Raw genomic sequence first — 22,612 nt, forward strand, 5'->3', positions numbered from 1 at the left:
TGGAACTCTAGTCAAGATTGCAGTGTAGAGGTGTGTATGGGAATGAGGTTAAGCCTTCTAGCATCCCAATTGGGACTCAGTATGATACACTATTAAAAAGACTAGATTGCACATTAAGTGCAATCATGTACTGAATGTGAAGATGCAGTTTCCCTCTTCCCCATTTCCAACAACGCCTGTTTTTCCCCATCCCCCTCTCTGGCTCCTAGAAGTGCTCACTCCAATCTCTTCACACTGAAAGAGCAGGATACTGGTCCTGCGCAGGTCCAGTTCTTTCACAGTGATGGCCAAGATGGAGTTGTAGATGCAGCTATCAAGGAAATAGGTGCAGTTCTGGATCCATTCCAAGGGGAAGCTGTCCAGTTCTTCCTGTAGGTAAAGGACAAAATCAGCAGTCAGTTAGGATTGGCTATGCTGAGTTGCCCATGCTGGTTGCAGGATTCTTGGAATTTTAGTCCCAAAAATCCACACATCCCCCTTTTAAGCTTTGTGTATATCTTAAGCTGGTCAGAAATTTAGAACCAGGGGTCCTAGGCTCATTCCAATGGAAATAAGCACCCAACTAAGTATCATAGCTTGTTGTCCCACTGCCCCATGGTGTTGTGTGCAAAATAGGACAAATGAGTTCTGCTCACCTCTGCCTCAATGTCTGTCAGCAGTAACTTCTGAGATGTCACTTGCAAAAACATATCTTGTCCCCAAACCTGGCCTTGTGCATCCATCATCTTGAGTCGGTCAATACAGTTCTCTGCGCTGCTAATTTCTTTGCTATCAATATAGCAAGTGAGAAGATGCTGAGGACAAAAGTCAGTGTTCAGTTGTTATCAGAGGTAATTTGGGTACAGAGTTCCCATGAACCAAGGGACCAAGGAGCACTGCATAGAATTATATTCAGTGCTGGGATGTATTAGACTCTGTAAGCATGAGTGTCCCTTAAAACAGTGCATGATCTCTAAACACCTTCCTTCCAAAGAAAACTGAGGACTTCTTACTATTATGCCATTTCAATTTTGCAATAGATACATTGGAGAATGCAGAAATGGGGCACACACAGCCCACTTATACTCTAGCCTTTCTATTAAATTGTATGGTTCTCAATGAGAGATGTAAGTTTTTATTAGTTTGATTAGTAGATTAATCAACAAAACTCAGTTGATTAATTGGTGGAAGAAATTTTAATTGACAGGGTCAAATTATAATTAAAGGGGTTGCAAGTTAAGGACACACTTATTTGTTTTTCAGATAAATTTGGTTCTGCCCCTTGGTTGATATCCACGTATCTACTGTAATTATACAAACAGGAATGAAACATTTTGTGCTCCCCAAGTTTCTCCTACCTCCACCCGGTGCTGAAATTCATGTTGCTGCTTAATCACAGCTTCAGTGTATTCCTTCCGCTGACCTGTAAGAACAAAAGAGAGTAGATGGGATGAAAAAAAGCAACTTGAAATTGCTAGATGTGCCATATGGACAGTTGCAAATATGTCTAAGAATCAAAGGTCTTTGCCTGAGGTATGAGGCCCTCTCCAGTTTCAGATGCAATTGTAGGAGAATTCAGGATTGCAGAGTATTCCTCTAGATTTGGCTATTAATCAGGAGAGAATCCTGTTAGCAACTGGTATTGTGGCCAGCAGAGCTTGCAAAGGAACTTTTTGTGGCTCTGAGCTCCAGGAACTGGGTAAATGGCATTACATCTCCCCAAGAGATCAGGTGTACAGTCTGGGACTACTCCCAGATCTGTCACTAGGTGACCAAAGTACCCCACATTTGGCTGGTCCTCCAGCCATAGCTTCTCCTGGACAAGTACTGGCATCTTCCCATTTAGGTTACTGCAATGCATTGTGTATGGGTTTACCCTTGAAGATGTCTTGGAAGCTGCAGCTACAGTAATACACATCAACTAGATTGCCTATTGGAATATTGTATTGTACAGAAACCATATAATACAAATGTTTAAAGAACTTCACTGGCTGTCAATATACTTCTGGTCCAGATTCAAGTTGCTGATGATAACATTTAAAGCCTTAAATAGCATGCAGTCTTGATATCTGAAGGATAACTTCTTCTTATATAGGCCTGCCCTAGGTCTGCTGGAGGGGTCTTTCTCAGTGTCCCACTAATAGGGGCAATACATTTTGGTGCCAAGTTAAACCATAGCTTTTTATTAAAGTCTTTGGGGTCTAATGATTTTAACAAATCTGTACTTGTACATAGTTTAACTGTTTTCATTTGCTTTACATTGTTATATAGTCTAACATGGTTTTAGACTGTAAGTTTTCTTTTACTATTTTAAACATTCAAATTGTTTCAAATTATTGAAATTGATTTTATTGCATGCTGCCCTGAATTTTTTTTTATAGGAGAGCATATTTTATTTTATTTATTTATTAGAGTACTTATACCCCGCCCTTCAGCCCTAAAAGCTATCAGAGCAGCTTACAATGATTATTTTTAATAAGACAGTTCCCTGATACCATCAGGCTTACAATCTAAAATTGTAATTAATTAATAAAAAGAATTAATATTAAAATTAATATGGAAATATTGAATTTATTATTTTTGTTATTTTTCAGTGACAGAGAACAGATCAGAAGTGTGTAAATGCTTCACCAAGTCTTGGAAAAATTACTGTTAAAGGCTATTGTTCCCAGAATCCCTGAGCCTGATGGTATCAGGGGATTATTATTATTTATTATTATTAACCTTTATTTATGGAGCGCTGTATATTTACACAGCGCTGTACATACAATCTTTTTAATTAGAAGGTTCCCTGCCCTCGGGCTTACAATCTAAAAAGACATGACACAAAAGGAATTATGGGATTTGTATTCCCCCAATCTTGCTTATGATACCACTGTGAAAGATAGAGAAATTGCAGATGGCAGCTAACACAACACCCCCCCCCCCCCCATGATGGAAATTCAGAGCAAATAACAGCAACACTGATGAAAACTTTGAGTGGTGGTATTACAGTTCATTAAACCAGAAACACTGGAAATATGGGACAAAAGAAGGAAGAGCAGGCTGGCCTTACGGTATATGGACTTTCCACTTGGCCTGGACATGCTGTTGGCTCTCTTGAAGCTGCTTTCAGTTTCACTGTGGAGAATGCAAAAAGATACATCAGTCTGACATGCCTCCTAGTTTTTGAAATTTCTGCATATTTTCAGATCTTGGGGAAATTACTGTTTTTGGTCTATGGTCCATGCTGGCTGTGGGATTCTTGGAGTTGTGGTCCTAAAAAGTAACACTGGAGATATTCATTACACACTTTAAATTCCTTTATTCCTTTCTTGCTGATGTATTGAGCTGTACTGCACACCGACCACAACTTTTGTCCTGAGCTACAGCTGCCATATCTGTCTTAATCTGGCTCTAGATTTTTTGAAACAGAATCAGCAATGGGGTGGCCTGTGGTAGGTGGAACTGTTGCTGGTTTTAATATTGTAGCTTTTACTCAACCTCTAGTCATCTGTGAAGCTCATAAAATGAAACTGGGCTTTAGTTGCCACTTCTCTAGCTAATTTACCCCACAGGTTATTGGAAAGATAAAATATGAGGCAGAAGAAGTATGCACAGCACCTTGGGCTTCTTGGTAGAAAGATAGGTTATAATAAAGAAATAATAAGCAATTGCAGAGCTGAAAATATAAATTATTCAAAAAATAAGTAGGTTTTTTTTAAAAAATCTCTATAGTTTTGAAGTTCTTTTAAAAATCTTTCATATGATGTGATAAGTAGGCAATGGCATAACTAGCTGTGTAAATGCCATACCTTAAGTACCAGCTTAAGTACCAGTCCAGTAACAGAGTTTTATGGCAGCCAAATCACTGTGTATTGAACTTTCTCAGGTGACACTCTTACCTATAAAAACACATGCCAGAATGGATTTGATAGTCTTTTCTATTGCCTCTGTGACTACGCTCATAGAGCATACCTTCAGAATTCCAGTTTTGAATGTAAAGTAGAATATCCTTAGCATCCTGAAACACCATTCTTTCTTACATTCAGAGCTGAAATTCAGATGGTATATTGTGTACGTCATGATTAACTGGAGAGGAACAAGCACCTTCTAGTACAACAAATAGTGCTATATTTAGATAAATGTCTATTGTGACAGAACTCCCAATTTTATAGTGTATTACAGCCTCTCCATTTGCTTTAAAATAGCACCAGGCCTGAGTCTGAGAATAGCAAATGCTAAAAGCATGCTGGTAAAAAAAACACACACACACACACTTTTATGATTATGACACAAAAAGACTACCTAAGCTGGTTTCCAAGCTATAAGAAAATCCAGGCTGAGTAATTAAAGGCTTGGAGCTGGCAGAATCTAAATCTTCATGATGGAGAAAGGTTAATTCACCATGTGCAAAATGGTCTATATTATGAAGGACACTTTGTTCGTGTCAGGTAGAGTCCTGTGACATAAGTAGATGGTTCTTAAGAGCTACATGGACCTACCTGTAATAAACATCTTCCTTATGCCTGAAAGGATCTGCCATCTTCTTGAACTCAGATCCTGTAAATTATATATTCATTAACATTCAAGGTAGATGCTCACATCAATTCAATAAAATGTTTTAGTTATGTGTAAGAGAGAGTGAAATTATTATTATTATTATTATTATTATTATTATTAACCTTTATTTATAAAGCGCTGTAAATTTACACAGCGCTGTACATACAATCTTTTTAATTGGACGGTTCCCTGCCCTAAGGCTTACAATCTAAAAAGACATGACACAAAAGGAGAAGGGGAAGGGGATGAGGGCCAACAGTTCTTATCTACCTCCGAGGCCTGGATCAGGGGAGATGGACTGGAGAGAGGACATAGCAATACAAGAAATGATTCAATAAAACAGGCAACAAAGGAACATCAAATAGCAAGTGACAATTATGCAATGCCTGGGAAGGCTTCTCTGAACAGGATGGTCTTCAATTCAGTTTTGAAGCTGGTTAAAAAAGTGATGGCTCTTGCTTGTGGGGGAAGAAGGTTCCAGGAGTCAGGGGCAGCGAGTGAAAAGGGGCGAATTCGAGATGGGGCAGAGGAAATCATGGGCTGGGACAGCAGACCTTGACTACCAGAACAGAGGGCCCTAGTGGGAAGGTGAGGAGAAAGAAGGTCTGATAAGTAAGGAGGGGGCAGTCCATGGAGGGCTTTAAATGTCAACAGCAGGAGCTTGTACTGAATGCAGAAAGGGAGGGGGAGCCAGTGAAGGGATGCCAACACAGGAGAGATGTGGTCAGAGCAGTGGGCGGATGTGATAATGCGTGCAGCTGAATGCTGGACAGAGATTAAAGGACGGAGGTGAGAAAGAGGAAGCCCAGCCAGTAGAAGAGACGTAGTAGGGTGTGGTATACTGTACAACTGTTATATTTGTATTATATAGTATTTCATTTAATGACCTATGTCATCACAATAACCACGGATAGGCATTCATGCTGCTAGATAGTTTGAGACCCCCATGGATTTAGATGGTTTTGTACCACTTCATTGCAGAATATAACATTTATCTTCTTCTCCTGCAACTGTCATTCTGAACTTAGAGATAAGCACCATTTTGTGGTAGAGAAGGATAACCTATTTTGCAATGAAAAAACACAGTACAATGGAGTGTCTGTAACAAGGTACATCGCCAGACAGCAACTCTCTAACTATAATGTATTTGTTAAAATAATAATGAAAATAGGATGCTGTAGGAAGCAGTGTTAAGTCTCTCCAAGCCACTCCAAAGTGCTGGCACTGGGTCTGTTTGCTTCTGACCCTATCACTTGCTGCTTTCTGGGTGATCATTTGGCCCCCTCTCAACTGTGAGGTCCTGCATATCAGCCCTGAGTCCTGTCCTAGTTGCACCTCTGGGGATGGATGGAATCTCAGGGTTCAGTGTTTTGACCAGTTAGGATACAGTGACTGCTTTGTTGTTGTTATGTAATACTTACATCCACCCTATTATAGGGTTTTCTTGGCAAGATTTGTTCAGAGGAGGTTTTTACCACTGCTTTCCTCTTAGGCTGAAAAAAAGTGTGACCATTTGGGGGTGGGGTGGGGTGCTCAAAGGTTTCCATGGCCAGGCAAGGGCTTGAACCATGGTCTCTTGGAGTTCTGGGAGCCAGCATGGTGTAGTAGTTTGACTGTTGGAGCAGAAATCTGTAGACCAGGGTTCAAATCCCTGCTTGGCCATGGAAACCCAATTGGTGACCTTGGGCAGATCACACTCTCTCAGCCCTAGAGGAAGGCAAAGACAAACTCTTTCTGAACAAATCTTGCCAAGAAAACCCATTGGTAGGGTTGCCTTAAGGTTGCTATAAACTGGAAGCAATTTGAAGGCACACAACAACAACAGCTCATGGAGTTCTAGTCTAACACTCAGACCACTACATCACACTGGCTCTGGGGTTCTTCATCTTTCTTATTGCCTCCTTTCTCATCCTTAACACAGACAGCAAGCAGAGCAGACAGTGGCTGTTTTACTGTTACGGTGGCTGTTTTATTCCCCAGCCTCCATGTTACTGAAAATCAGCTGGGCAAGCAAAATGTGTCAGCAGTAAGTAATAATAATAATAATAATAATAATAAAAGTTTATTTCTATACCGCCCTTTTGGTCCCTCAGAGATTAGAAAATATACCGGGGGATAAAGTCAGGGGTAAGCCCGCTCGAAAAGATATGTTTTCAACCCTTTCTTAAATTGGGTCAGGGAGGTGGCCGAGCGGAGCTCAGCGGGCAGCGAGTTCCAGAGGTTGGGGGCCAATGTGGTAAAGGCCCTCCTGGTGGTAGTAACTAGTCTCGCCTTTGGAACTCTTAATATTTGCTGCCCAGTTGATCTGAGTGTGCGGGGCGGATTGTACGGAGAGAGGCGGTCCTCCAGGTACCCTGGGACCAAGCCATTTAGGGCTTTATAGGTAATCACCAACACCTTGTATTGCGCCCGGAAGCGAATAGGCAGCCAATGAAGGTCTTTAAGCACAGGTGTTATATGACTGGCTCTGGAAGTACCAGTGACCAGTCGTGCTGCCATATTCTGCACTAATTGCAGCTTGCGGGTATGGTACAAGGGTTGCCCCATGTAGAGCGCGTTGCAGAAATCCAATCGAGAGGTTACCAGAGAGTGTACTACAGTTTCAAGGTCCCTCCGGTCCAGGTAGGGACGCAGCTGGCGTATCAGTCGAAGCTGATAACAGGTGCTCTTGACCATCGCATCCACCTGAGAAGTAAGATGGAGCGACAAGTCAATAAGCACCCCCAGACTGCGTACTGAGTCCTTCACAGGAAGCATGATCCCGTTCAGGACAGGTGGAACCACCGCCATCCCTGGGCCGGGAGAACCTATCACGAGTACTTCCGTTTTCTCTGGATTCAGGCTGAGTCTGTTTGCCCTCATCCAGCCCATTACCGATTCCAGACAGGCCACGAGAGGAGAGATGCCATCCCTGGTCACTGCATCAGTCGGAGACATAGAGAAAATTATTTGGGTGTCATCAGCGTACTGATAACCCCGCGCACCATGACTCCGGATGATCTCTCCCAGCGGTTTCATGTAAATGTTAAAGAGCATGGGAGACAGAATGGCTCCTTGAGGGACCCCAGATGTAAGGGCCCTCTTATCGGAGCACACGTCCCCCAGCTGCACCATCTGGAACCTACCGGAAAGGTAGGATTGGAACCACTGGAGCACAGTGCCCCCAATTCCCACCTCTACCAGGCGCTCCAGAAGGATACCATGGTCTATGGTATCGAAAGCCGCTGAGATGTCCAAGAGCACTAACAGGGACACGCTACCCCTGTCCATGCCCAGACGGAGATCATCGACCAAGGCGACCATGGCAGTCTCAACCCCATAGCCCGCCCAAAAACTGGTTTGAAATGGGTCTAGATAATCCGTTTCATCCAAGATCGATTGAAGCTGGATTGCAACTGCCCTCTCGATCACCTTCCCCAAAAATGGCAGCAGCGAGACTGGCCGGTAATTGTTGTGCAACAGGGGGTCGAGGGAGGGCTTCTTTAACAAAGGTTTTACGATGGCCAATTTCAAACTAGCTGAAAATTGCCCTTCCCTCAAAGATGTATTGATAATCCGGTGTTAACATTGCAGTTACTACCGGTCCTCCCTGGGCCGCTAACCACGAGGGACAGGGATCAAGAGAGCAGGTTGTCTTCCTAACACTTCTAAGGATCTTGTCCACATCATCGGTACTAACAGGCTCAAACTGATCCAGTATAATCGAGTCCACGGCAGCTCTGGATGCCTCTGCTCTGGATTCTGCTCTAATGCTGGTATCAAGACCTTCGCTTATCCGAGAGGTTTTATCCACGAAGAAGATGTTAAATTGGTCACAGCAGGCCTTAGAAGGTTCAAGGATCTGGTTCGGGGCAGGAGGGAGCTGAGTTCGCTCCCTCACAACCCTGAACAACTCTGCTGGACGCGACTCCGTGGACGCGACACGTGCAGCATAGAACGAGTTCTTAGCTGCATGTATCGCCTCTCCGTAGTTCTCCAAAAGATGGTCTAGGAGAGCCTTGTCGGGTAAGCGTTGGTGTTTCCGCCAGACGTGCTCTAGCCGTCGCAGCACCCGCTTCCTTGCCGGGAGGTCTTCCGTATACCAGGGCTTCTTTTTGGAAGCAGGCCTGAGAGGATGCTTGGGAGCGATGCTGTGTATAGCCCTGGAGAGATCAGTGTCCCAGATGTTGGTCAGGGCATCAACAGTGTCGCCGTCACTTCCAACCATATACCCCTCTAGGGCTTCTTGGAACCTTTCGGGTTCCATCAGCCTTCGAGAGTGGACCATTCTAATAGGTCCGCCACCCCCGGGAGGGATCTGGGTAGATGCCTTGATTTTTGCCTCCACCAGGAAATGGTCCGTCCATGACAGGGTGGAAATATTAGTAATTTCCGCCCACAGAATTTCCATGTCCGTGCAAAAGACCAAATCGAGTATATTACCCGCAGAATGCGTCGGACCCGAGACCAATTGAGACAGGCCCATGGCTGTCATGGTATCCATGAATTCCCGAGCCGCACCGGATGGAACATAGTTGGCCGCGAAGGGGATGTTGAAATCTCCCAGGACCAGAAGCCTGGGGGACTCCAGCATCAGCTCCGAGACCAACTGTGTCAGCTCGTTAAGGGAGTCTGTTAGCGCATGGGGTGGCCGATAGACCAACAGAATCCCTAGACTGTCCTTGGCCCTCAGGGTCAGGTAAATACACTCGATATAGGAGGTTTGGCGAACAAAGTGTTCTTATGCACCAAGGCAACCCCCCCCCCCCCGCCCACCTAACCTGGTCTGATCCTTCACTGAGTACCCAGCAGGTAGGGCCTGAGCCCACACAGCTTCCCCTTCAGGCCCAAGCCAGGTCTCAGTAATGTAAGCCAGGTCACAATTGTTGTCCTCGAGCAGGTCATAAATGATGTGGGACTTGTTCTTAATAGACCTGGCATTGCACAGGAGCAGAGACAGGGTTTGTGGTACGGTTGGAGTGACCCTTAGGTCCCTTTGGTTAGGAGAGGGACAAGAAGGAGGGATAGAATTGTTAATGGGAAAATAATGTGTCTGCTCAGTGAGCCCTCGGTATCCATTGGGGTTTGGCTCCAGGAATTCCTGAAGTCTCATTAAATAAAATGGTGTTCCAAAACATTTGCTTTCTGGAATATATATATTTTTGGAATATTTTCAAGCCACAGATGGTTGAAATAATAATAATAATAATAATAATAATAATAATAATAATAATAATAATAATATCATCCCACTTCTCCCTATTGAGGATTGAGGCAGGAAACAGCAGAGGTAGAATACAAATACAAAAAATAACAACAAAAATAACCCCCCTAACCACCCCAACCCCTTCTACCCTCCCTCCCATCAATACAAAATAGCAATGAAAGGCATAAAGCTAGAATAACATCAATTAAAAGAGTTCAGCATAAAATAATAATAAAGAGGGGCTGATTAATTTGGGCAGTTGATTCTGTTCAAAGCAGAGGTCAGTCTGGGAAGGCCCGCCGGAAGAGAGTTGTTATTATCTCCTTTTTAAAAGCATCAAGATATATAATTTGGCGAATCTCCTCCAGCAGGTCATTCCAAATTTTTGGTGCAGCAACTGAAAAGGTCCTCTGGGAAGTCACTATACTAGTCTAGTTTTTCTTGACTGCAATAGGTTCTTCCCAAAGGCCCTGGGTGTGCGGGAAGGATTATATGGGAGAAAGTGCTCCTTCAAGTAAACTGGACCCAAGCCATATAGGGCTTTATAATTCAGTTGGACCTAGATTTTCCTGCGACCAGTCTGGCTGCCATATTTTGTATTATCCATGGATAACGAATCCTTGGATATGGAGGACAAACTATATTTCTTCTTTGATAAAGAATATGTTCATCAACTATCCTACTGATAGTTTAATTATATTTTAACTCTTTTACAGTCTGGTATGAGTAGGAAACTGAGTACAGGTAGCTAGGGTTGCCAGAGTGCAAACTGGAGAGGGTTGTAGACGTGTGGGAATTTCAGCCAGTGTTGCTTGTTACCTGGTTATGTGTCAAGCACCACTAGCTGAAATTCCATCTTCTACACAATAAGTGTCATCTCCAGTTTGCACTCTGACAACCCTGATGGTGGCAGCAATGTGGAGTAGGATAATCAACTACCCTTCTGTGCTTGTCTACTCCTCCTCTGGAACAATACTGGGAAGTGGGTCCAGTCTGAACACAATCCCAAGCTGTTCACAAGCTACTGGTGCTTCTTTTTTCTTTTTTCACTTACTTGCCTACTATTTTCCTCTTGGCCAGAGGGAGACGGAGGAGGAACAGTAGAAGTGGTCAGGAACAGAGATTAGAGAAGTTTCTTTTTTGGAGTACAGCTGGTGGGGGTGGTGGGGGTTATTTAAAAAGTATTTTTCCCATGTTCTGGTCAGAAAACTCACTTTTGCTGGAAGTATGGATGTTGGTAAATGCCTGACTATGCCAACCTCTTGGGTTCAGCCAGTCCTCATTTTGTCTCCAAACTATCCTTCGCCCACTTCCTTCAAAAATGTCAACATGAATATCTTTAATCCCCTAAAGTTAGTCAGAATGAGCAACTCTGTTTCTCCACTTTGTTGGAGAGGATGCAGAGAGAAAGCTTTCATTCTTGCCATGTGATTATGTTGTTCCAAAGTGGCAACATTTTTGGAGGAAATAATTAAATCTTTGTCTAAAATGCTGAATCAGAAGGTCAATTTCTGCAGTGCAGTGCTACTGTTGTCAATATTTCAAAGAAGACAATGTGAATCTTTCTAGTAATTTCTATTGCTTTCTACTGCTAGATTAGAAACTGGATGTCTGTAAGTGATTTAGGTTAAATGGAGCTTGGGAAAACTGTCTTTCGAGAGAAGCTGTCATACCTATTTTGTTTCTCTGCAAACAATGACCAAGAAGACAACTGTGTATTCCTGTATGGCTAGGGTTGTGGACTGGACAAACTAAATGCCACTGGATGGTCTTGCTTTCTTTTTTATATTGCTTGTAACTCCACAAAATATCTCCACATTTCTTGTACTTCAGACTGCATTTGCACTACAGAAATAATGCAGCTTGACACCACTTTACTTGTCATGATGGCTCAATGCTATGAAATCCTGAGATTTGTAGATTTATGCGATATTTAGTCTTCTCTCTCAGAGAGTTCTTGTTCCACAACAAACTACAAGTCCCATGATTCCATAACACTGAGCCATGGCAGTTAAAGTGGTATCAAACTGCATTATTTCTGCAGTGCAGATGCAGCTTTGATTCCACCCAACATATTCCTTAGTCACCAGTTACAGTCACTGTGTTTATTTTCTACACATTCGAGCTTTTTGTATGATTATGACACAGGCTGCCAGTCCAGTATTTCAGGGCCTTTTCTAACAATTTCCATTCTTAGATATATGTGGCATATACATTTTAGTCCTCTGCAGCAAGAACACTGACAAGTCCTATACCTTCTTGAAGACTAAGCAGTTTTAACTTGCACAAGCTTTTGTGGACTATAGACCACTTCATCAACAGCCTTTTAGGCGCAGTGTCACAAATTCAAGTGCAAGGGATGGCTTACACCTTTTATTGGGGCCAATGTTTAAAAAGGGTTAAATAAGTGGCTCATGTTTTCAATCTCCTGCCCCTCAACAGCATAACACTTCATGCATCTGATGAGGGAGCTGTACAGATGGGTGGCATCTAGCCACCCCTTTACTGGCTGGATTGGCGCTGCAGCAACCACATGCTGCGGCACTGATACAGCTTCTAGACAGCACAAAAAGGAGCTGGAAAAATTGGCTCCTTTTTGCAACCTTTAAAGGGCACCATAACCGTGACCACATGGCGTGATGATGCAGCACCAGGGCCGCGCTATGATGTAGTGCACTGTCTAGAAGAGTGTGCGGTGTCATGATGCAGTGGGGGAGGAGTTACAGTGTCCAGCATGCAGACGCTGCATTGTGGTTCCGCCTATAGGCCAGCACAAAATGTCGGTCTGTATAACCCCAAAATGACCAAGGATGCTCTCCATTTGCAGTATTAAGACTAAGGATGCTGTTTTATGCCAGGGTGATTCCTAGCTTTAGAGTCCTGATATTACATAACTTATGACATTTGTAAAATTTAGATAGAAGTATCTTGTACCATCATGAGGTATGTATTTTGTGCTTTATAACATTCGCAGAACTGCATACAAATCAACTGAAATAATTAATGGGACCTTCTGCTTTAAGGTTTCTTTGTGTGTATTGGCTATCGCTAACATTGTTGACTCCTCTGGAATTTGTCTGATGATCAAATATTTCTATCTAGTGTAGTCTTGTGTTTTCATTTACACAAATATCTGCCTTACAGCAACTACTGTTCCCCTTTAGCTTCAAGGCATGTGTTCCTTCTCAACATTCCAATAGCTGTGATATGACACCAGGAAACGATGGGTTTTAGGATACCTTTATCCAGAAAGGTTTGTATAAGACTTACTGCCATGGTCCGTTTCTCACTGCACAGTTATAGTACTATATTCCACTTTAACTGCCATGGCAACATCCTAAGGAATCTGGAGATCTGCAGTTTAGGGAAGGGAATTTTTAGAATTCTCAACCAGAGAGCTCACAGGCCGCAGGATCCGATAGGATGGTGCCATGGAAGTTAAACTAGAATAATAGCATAGCAATTGTGTAGTTTGAAAGGGCCCTGTACCATATTTATTGGTCTAGCTAGACTCTATTATCAACTGTGTGACTTGCAGCAATTCTCTAGGGCCTCAGTTCTGTTCTCTTTGCCTGTTAGTTGATCTTCTAACTGGAGAAGGCATGGACTGAACCTATGATCTTGTTGTGCACACAACAGATACACTTTACCAATGAGATAGAAATCCATCCTGTTATCAGGGATTGGATTATGACAGAAGGTGCCACTTCCCTTTGCTTGAAAGGCACATATATTTGGAGGCTTTTTCGTTATGTAATCATACCAACACAGAGTCTTTTGGTCCCTCAGAGATTAGGAAATTTATCATAGCATGAGCATTCACGAGGTATATCACACTTCATCAGACACATAAAGTGCTATCCACCATTTCATGTTTATATACAGTACAGAGAGTTCTGCCAATGCCATGGGCTGTAAAAGACACACACACACACACACACACACACACACACACACACACACGCAAATGGGTTTGAGAGCAAATTAAGCCAAACTCTCCCAAGAAGCCAAAATGATTAAACTGATTAAAAAAAAAATAACAAGATGATATGAGTAATTGGAAAAGAAAATAATGCCTGGTAAAGGTGAAGATAGTAGGAAAAGAGGAAGACCATATTATAAGTGGATTGGAACAATGAAGCCTGAATTAGTAAGAGTAGGGCTGTTAATAACGTGGTCTCTTGGGGGGGGGGGGGCTTTCATTTATAGGGTTGCCATTAACTGAAGCCAACTTCATGGTACATAATAATAACAAAAATCATAATAAGCATGGTAGGATTTTTGTTACTATTATGTAGTATGATGTTATTATGTGTGCCTTCGTTTCCTGACATATGGTAACCCTAAGACAAATCTATCACAGAATTTTCTTAGCAGGATTTCTTCAGAAAGGATTTGCTTTCCTTTTAGGCTAAGAAAATGTGGTTTGCCAAGGATCACCTAGTGAGTTTCCATGGCCAAATAGAGATTCCAAGCCTGGTCTCCTGGAGTCCTAGTCCAACACTCAGACCATTGCATCACTCTGGCTCCTGCAGGGTGTGGTGTGGGGAGGGTATGTGTTTTGTTCTGCATTTTACACATTTTACACCCCACTACCTTGCAGATTTCTATTCCAATATATCCCTTTGTCTAAAGTCCCTAGATTCCCCATCTGAATACCCACTCCCCATATTACAACACACTTTGCAAAGAGAACCCTTGCTGCTAAAGCATGGAAAGTTCAATCAAATCATAACTCCCTGGTACTGGAATTGGTTGTCACTGTATGATACATGAATTGGTCGAACTGGGAAATTAAGAGATTATAGTGTAGGAACTTACCCTCTGGGTTGTTGAGATGAGTTGCTACTCTAGAATAATCACAGACTCAGAACCTTCCTCTGCTGGACAAAACATCAGGAAGAAGACCAGGAAAGAAACAACGCCTATGCTATGGCTACAAGTTCAGACTTTGCCCCCTCTGTGCAAGGAAGCCTTAATAAGGAGAGCTGAAAGCCGTCTAAAAGCCATGGAGTAATTAATATTCCTCATAGCTCCATAGTTTCATGACGCAGGGGGCACACCGTTTGCTCTTTGGTCTCCTCTATGCACAAATATGCCACTCCTTTCAATATGGTCCCTCCTGCTACAAACAAACTCTAACTTGCAGCTCTTTTATGGGCAGTTCATGTATCTCCAGATGGTGTTGGACTGCAACCCCCATGATCCCTCTTTATTGGTTGTATTGGATAGGGTTGGCAGGACATGCAGTGGGAAAACATCTGGAGAGCAACAGGTTTCTCATCCCCTATTCTAGGAACAAACTAAGCCAAGCTTAATATTATATCAGATAAGAATTTGGAAATGTTACTTTTTGGATTAAAGCTCCTAGATTCCAGGAGTTCTAGTCCAAAAGATTAACTTTTCCAGTATCTGCATTAAACACAACTTTGCTTTTGTTGGTGTGTATCATTTTGTTTTATTTAAAACAGCAGTCACAGGTGACCTCATTTTGTACTGGGGCCATGACAGAGGTGGAGAAGGCTTAACTTGTTTTTGGTAGCACAGTTTTACTGAGCCTACCCCAAACTGAGCTTGTATATTTATGAAGTTCCTCCCACAAGACAACAATCTGATAGGCTGACCAGGAACTCCCACTGTTTTATTTGGAAGATAGATATTCTGAAGTAGTTAAGAAAAAAAGTCCTTCTTTTCATTTATATCCTTTGCTGGCAGTGCTGATCCTGTTTTCTTTGGCAGCTGCTAAGAGCTGCAAACATTAAACCACAAGTACAGGAATATCTGCAGGAATTTTGTGGTGGGAGGGAAGCAAAGCTGTAGAGTGGTATTAGTACAAGTTGTGTGCATAGCACACTGCTGCTACATATCTATTTATTTTCCTTTGTATGCATACATGTGCTCTGTTCCTCACTGTTGCTTTCAGGGATATTTGGAAGCCTACAAACAATGAAAGGATAATTATCAAACCTTAGGATTGAATGCAAACATTAGAGGCATCAGAAACTCCAACAAAATTTCTATATGGACTCAGGAATATTTAAAAAAACAAAAACAAAACCAAGAAGCAGAACCAACCAGATGAACAAAATACACCCCTTAACAATGCATTGGTATTTTCTGGTATTGTTGTCATGCTCTTATCATAACATTGACAATCTCATGTGTTCTAGATTGATTTGCTTCATCTCAGGAATGCTGATGGATATGCCTCCAATGTTTCTCAGATGAAAAGTGGGACACGTGTGACTAAGCAACATCAGAGCCTATGCAAGATGCCAAAAGTTATAAACGAGGAAGAACACACAAGTTAGAAGAAGCTACAGCAGTTTACTTTTTCCCAAGTCTACTGGGAAAAATAAGATTCTTCCCCACATCTTCCCCCCTGCCCCCAGCTGAGTTAATTGAATGCGAACTACTTTTGCACTTTGAAGTTTTCAGCAACTGAAATAAGATGAAGGCAATGGGTGAGGAGAACAGAAACGGGGGCATTTTAAAAGTATCTGAAAAAGTAAGACAATAGGGGATTAATTAGGACTGTTGGTATGAGGTGCTAATTCTAACATGTGGGCCTCAGCCCAATTATGAGTCCCTGCTAGAGTAGATCCTTTGAATCCATCACTGAATGGTAAATCAAAATTTATGTAAATCTCATTGATTTAGTGCAGGGACTTCCGGCCGCTAAGGCCTCTGGGGCGTGTAGTCCCATCCCCTTCTCCCCGTGGTTGCCTGGCAGCTGCGGGGTGAAAAGGAGGAGGCAGCCCTGACCGTCCCTTCCTCCCCGCGGCTGTCTGGCAGCTGCGGGAAGGGAGGGAGGAGGGCCCCCGCCCCCTTCCCTGCCTCCCCATGGCTGTCTGGCAGCCACGGGAAGGGAGGGAGAGGAGGAGGGACCCCCGCCCCTTCCCTTCCTCCCCGCGGCTGTCTGGCAGCCATGGGAAGGGAGGGAGAGGAGGAGGGACCCCCGCCCCATCCCCTTCTCCTTGCGAGGGCCAGCCCTTGCAGAGAGAAGGGAAAGAGGAGGGAGCCCCGCCCCTTCCCCTTTTTCCTGCACTGTGCCTGCGCTAGTGTTGGCACCCGCAGAGAAAAGGGGAGGAGGAGGTGGGGGGATTCCCAACCTGGCAACCCCCATGAAAGGGTCACACGACCCCCAGGTTGGGAATCCCTAATTTAGTGGGAAGGTCTCCTCTAGCTCAGTACAGGGATGCTAAGTCTGACAGAGAGTGCCTCTACGCTGTAGAAATAATGCAGTTTGACACTACCTTAACTGTCATGGCTCCAGCCTACAGAATCCTGGGATTTGTAGCTTTGTGAGGTACCAGCACTCTTTGGCAGAGAAGGCTAAAGACCTTGTAAAACTACAAATCTCAGAATTCCATAGGATGCTGCCAAAGCACTCAAAGTGGTTGTCAAAGTCCATTATTTCAACTGTGTAGATGTACCCAGAGTTTCAGTAGTGGTAGTCACATAGGTCATTCTAAACACTCTTTTGACTGGCAAGATGTATGTTTAGCCTGTGCATATTAAGATAAGTACATAAATAAATTTATGATTCCATGATGAGGTCAATCGCCATGCACAGCCACACCCAACCCCATGCACAGCCATGAACAAGCAGATCTATCTATAGCAGAGCTATTTGCTCACTCAGCCCGATATCAAGGATATATTCACGTCAGGTCTACTTTAATATAAAGCAGAAACCTAGTCAAACTGGGTCTCTGCTACCCTCCCAACTATTCTCAATATGTCTGGCTACTCTGAGCATGAAGCTTTTTCCTTTTCCCAAAGACAAAAAGCCAATGGCCTTTTTTCTTCAGTAGCAGGAAAAGTTATGTTTTAGAGGACAACATTTGGCTGGGGAAAAAAGAGGTTCAGTACATTTATTTAAGATTATATATGTATGTATGTATTGGCCTGTGAATGCTGACACAAAGCACAACTCAGCTGTGAGAGCCAAACCATTCTTGGCAAATTGCTCATCTCTGTAGTGCCATCTGCCAGCAGTGATTGGGCATGTCTTGAAATCAAGCTGGGAAGAAATTTGTATAGATTTCAAATTTTTTCATAGACCCAAATCTTCCTTCCTTCCTTCCACTACCTGCTGTGTTGAAACAAGCAAAACGCAGCAGATCAAAAACTGGCAGCAGCCTTCTTCTGGGTAACTGATAATCCCTCTGAAACCCAGTATGAGCATTGTGGTAGGAAGCTAAATTCCTTCATGTTATGATGCAGGGACAACATTTTCAGAGATAAAAATGTCACGGGGTATTGTATATTAAGTGAAATTCTGCTATCCTGTTCTGAAAGCTTTCTTTTACCTTGCAAAGCTGCAGCTTCAAAATAAGTGGAGATTCAGCTGCTGGCAGTGGCCAGACAGGTTTGGGGCACAAACAAGGGAAATGAAAAGCGGGCTTTGTAATCCTTTCCTTCTAGCCACTTGTCAAAACCAGCCTCTTCTTCTTAACTATTCTCATGGGAAGGCAAAATAGATGGGGGCATGTATTTAAAAAAATCTCAAAAGCAGATGGGGGTTTTGAGATGACAAAATGCTGGAAAGAAAACCACTAATCACTCTCCCCAGAATATATTTTGTTGAGTCCAATTTGTGTGCATAGTTTGTGCTGCTGCAACAGACCTAGCACTTTCCATGTGTGTGTGTCTGTAAGTGAATATACACAAGCTCAATGCACACATGAATCCCCTTGGTCATTTTGCCTGCCCCTTTTCTTTGACTGCCAAAATTCTGTTTCTAAATGCTCAAATGAAGGTTTGTGTTACTACAATGTTAGAAATTTTGGGAACTGAAGGAAACATTCATTTGCAGCTGCAGAATTCTTATGCAGAGCAACATTGTCATTTTTCTTCTCTGTAGCTCCTCCCTGCCCCTTTGCTTCTCCCCATGTACTTGGCAGTGCTTTTGCAGTAAAAGTGAAGTATTCAGGAGTAAAAATTATGGAATTGCATTATGTATGTGGTTATCCAAATCTTTGGTCATCTTCTACTGAAAACTATTTATTAACTGTTCAGCTAAATCTTTCTGTCTGGACTCTTTACCCTTTCACTTCTCTTTACCGCAAACCAAGAACTTCCATCAAACAACCACAGTTATGTTGTTGCTTCTCTACTATTAAAATACTGAGCACCCAGTCTGTAACAGATGTGAACATCATCTCCATAGTGCCATCTAGTAGGGAATGCTGGTAGTGCTGAAATGTCAACCAACACAAAAGGCCACTATGGCTGCTGCCACACTGCAGAATTAATGCAGTTTCACACTACTTTAATTGTCATGACTCTGTGTCATGGAATTCTGGGATTTGAAGTTTGTTGTGGTGTCAGGGTTCTCTAACAGAGAAGGTTACATTTCTTATGAAACTTTAACTCCCAGAATCCCATAGCTTGGAGCCATGGCAGTTAAAGCAGAGTCAAACTGCATTAATTCTGCAGTGTAGATGTAGCCCATCCGTATGGTAAAAAGTGGTGAAAGCATGCATAACCTCTCCCCTCTTCATAATTCTTATGAATGGAGAAAACTATTCTATTTTTAGAGTTCCAGAATTAACTCTAGGTTATTCTCACAGCCAGGTATTTTGTTTTGTTTTGTTTTGTTTTGTTTTGTTTATTTATTTATTTATTGTATTTATACCCTGCTCTTCAGCCACAAAGATTCTCAGAGTGGCTTACAGATTGTTAATTAGACAGTTCCCTGCCCTCAGGTTTATAATCTAAAAAGACATGACACAAAGGGAAAAGGGAATGGCATTGGGGAAGGGGAGCAAATCCAGCGGTTCTTCTGTCCCTCCGAGGCCAGATGATGGCAGATGTAATGGAGGGAGGGCTCTCCTGCTTTGTCTGGCTAGGCCTGATGGAGCTAGACCTCCTTTCTGATGATGAAAATGTACTGATGAAAATGGCACAATGGTTGCCAGATCAGGAAGGTCCCAGACCTGAGCATTCGGCACCATACCCTGAAACCCAGGGTTGACCTCTTGCACCCTGGTGGTACAGCGGTTAAATGCCTATACTACAGCCACTCATTCACAAACCACAAGGTTGTGAACTCAATACCAGCCAGGGGCCCAGGGTCGACACAGCCTGGAATCCTTCCTAGGTCGCTAAAATGAGTACCCAGCTTGTTGGAGGCAATAAGCTTACACATTGTTAGTCACTTACAGAGTGCTTAAGTGCACTGATAAGTGGTATAGAAATGTACTTGCTATTGCTATTGTACATAAAACTTAAATATATAAAATAAATAAATAAAAATACATACATACAAGACATAGACAAACATAAAAATATAACCACACTACTAAACCTACAAAAGTAAATTAAAAAAAAAAAGGGGGGGGGGAAAAGAAAGGTAATAATAATTTCCAACTTTTCAACTAATGGTTGTATATGATGTGATCTCAAACTTCCTCTATTGACAATTCCTTATTTTAAGTTTCTACTTTTGGTTAATCATATTAATCTTCAAATCCAACTACTAAACATTTCCCCTGTTGTATGTGTAGGAAGCAATTACTGGTTCCCAATCTTTCTTAAAACTACTCAGACATTTTGCTCTAATTAAGACAGTCAACTTATCCATCTCACCCAAATCATACAGTTTCAATATCCAAACTTCTTTCTTGGGATCATCTTGTCCTTCTGTTTCTGTGTGTACAGGAGTCTCACAGCTGTGATTATATATTGTATAATTCTCCCATACTTAATCTCTTCTTGTTCATCAAACAGTCCCAAGAGAAAAGGTTCAGGTTTCCATGTAAGTTTTATCTTCAACATATCGTGAATCAGTCTATGAATCAAAGTCCAAAACCTGGTGATATTATAAAGGTGAGGATACAAGAGGTAGCCATTGTTGATGCCATTAACCATGACACATTAAGCATGAAATACCTTGGCACAGAATGTGCCATTCAGATAAAAAAACATACCAAGTCTAATGAATGAGGTGTGTGTGTGTGTGTGTGTGTGTATACACTTTTCAAGGCAGTGTTCTCACTGTGAGATTCCTTCTTCTTACCCTGAGAACTGGCCAAGAGGGGCCCTGAGATCTGTGAGCCCTACAAACCACTTAGTTCTTAAGGAAACATTGACCATTAGATGTTGCTAGACTACACTTTTCATTTCTGGCTTTTGCCCATGCTGACAGAGGATGCTGAAAATCGGCAGTCTGACAGTATTTGGAAGGCAGCAGCTTCAATACTCATTGATGTGAAAGGGCTAAACATTGCCCATAGAATAGAAATCTGAATGTAGTCTTGAAAAGAGCTGAAATATTCTGGAACTGTCTTTGTTTTTGGGGAATAGCTATGGGGGCAAACAGTCACATTGGGTTCAACAGTGAGACTGGATTGAGATGGCCATTCAGCAAGCGCTATGCATCTGACCATCACAAATATACCACCATCTATCAAGGCAGAAATTGGAAAAGTTACTTTGAGGATATGATTCACATGAAATCAAGCCATGAGAGATTCTAGGCGTTATAACCCAAAAAGTAACTTTCTCACACTATATTTGGAGTAGATGAATGACAAAGTGCTCATCTGTACACACACTTTGAATCAAAAATATTTATGAAGACACAGCTTGTGATTTTCTATTCTGGTATCTTCAGGGCATGATAATAGTTCATTGAGCTTGATTTCCTCTGATCCAAAGTGCTTGGGTTTGTTTTTCCACCCCTGTCCACCTAGCAGGTATCACTGACACATTCCGGGCAACTCGAAAGTGATCTAATGTGACTACTACTTGATTTCAGCCCCACATTGGTCATTCTGGAGTGGTTGGGGACACCTAAACTGATATCTTTTTGAGTACTTTTGTGGTAATTTCAGTGATCTAGAAGCAAATGTTTTCACACTCCAAAATAATTTTTCAGGATCCAGTTGTTTTGCACATTTACTCAGGAGTTTGGAGGACTTCAAAAGGGAGTGGGGTTAGTTCCCCCCACCCCATATTGCTTCTTCCGAGGCATCAGGGACAAGGTAGATTGCTTTAGAAATTGCACCTGTCTGCCCTAATGCCTATAGGCAGCATTTTGCTCATGATCAGGATCAGACAGATCATTCTATTGGAAGCCTGCCTGCCTGCCTGCCTAACACAATGTTCTAACTTGCATAGATTCAGGCCCAGAGCTTATATGAGCACTAAGGACTTTTTCACACGGTGACCTATGTGCTTCCATCCTGAAAATGGTTCAAGTGCTGGCATCCCGAAAAAGCAAGTCAATTTGCTAATGCTTATCATACACAGAGCACAACAAGGGGTTAAAGGCACATTAAAGTGGGTCCAATGTGAATTTGCGTATCAAATGGAGGAGGACAAATTCCCATGCTAGCTTAGGAAATAACTTTTATGCGCACGATCCAAACTGTCATTTCCACAAGTGCCTCCCCTCCTCCTCCTCCTTGCCCCCCATCAGGAAGAAGGGAAAGAAAGACAGAGGGAGGGGATGCTGGGACCCTTTGCCCCTTTGCTCAGGGCTCTCTCTTTCTCTTGCCCTCCAGCCCCCCTTGTCCCCACCTTCCCTCCCCAGTGATGGGGATCCTTTTTCAGATCCAGGGGCCTCTCTCCTCCTCTGATGGAGGCATAGTTGGAAGACCTGTCAGCTGGTGCCCGGGAAGCGGAGGAGCCATGCCTGGATGGATGCAGGGATGGAGGGATGGCTGGTTGGCTGGCTAGTTGACTGGCTGGCAGGCTGGGCAAGGGCATGATGGGACTCGTAGTTCCTCCAGGGGCTGCCCAAGCAAAGCTGGTATGCAAGTGGAGAGGGGGAGGGGGTGGGGAGGGGAGGGGAGCATCACATGCTCCAGAGAGGGAAGAGCCTCCCCTCCCCTCCCCTCCCCTCCCCACCCCTCTCCACCCCCTCCTCCTCCCCGTTTGTCTACCAGCTCCGCT

General features: G+C 43.0%; 1 protein-coding gene across 2 annotated transcripts in view; it reads right to left on the bottom strand.

The window, feature by feature from the left end:
* EPS8L3 (EPS8 signaling adaptor L3) overlaps nt 1–14,908 on the bottom strand; it is a 36,875-nt gene extending 21,967 nt beyond the window's left edge. For both annotated transcript variants that reach the window (XM_089518624.1, XM_089518623.1), the window contains exons 1-6: nt 14,528–14,908; nt 4,464–4,521; nt 3,035–3,099; nt 1,338–1,402; nt 636–794; nt 220–369 (exon numbers count right to left, since the gene is read on the bottom strand). In XM_089518624.1, coding sequence (XP_089374750.1) covers nt 220–369; nt 636–794; nt 1,338–1,402; nt 3,035–3,099; nt 4,464–4,504 — 480 coding nt within the window. In that variant the 5' untranslated portion in view covers nt 4,505–4,521; nt 14,528–14,908. The remainder of the gene's footprint in view (nt 1–219; nt 370–635; nt 795–1,337; nt 1,403–3,034; nt 3,100–4,463; nt 4,522–14,527) is intronic.
* Nucleotides 14,909–22,612: the final 7,704 nt, after the last annotated feature.

The sequence above is a fragment of the Sceloporus occidentalis genome, unplaced genomic scaffold (assembly GCF_023333645.1).
Source record: "Sceloporus occidentalis isolate IW3139 unplaced genomic scaffold, rSceOcc1.0.p SCAF_3, whole genome shotgun sequence".
Classification (NCBI taxonomy): Eukaryota; Metazoa; Chordata; class Lepidosauria; order Squamata; family Phrynosomatidae; genus Sceloporus; species Sceloporus occidentalis.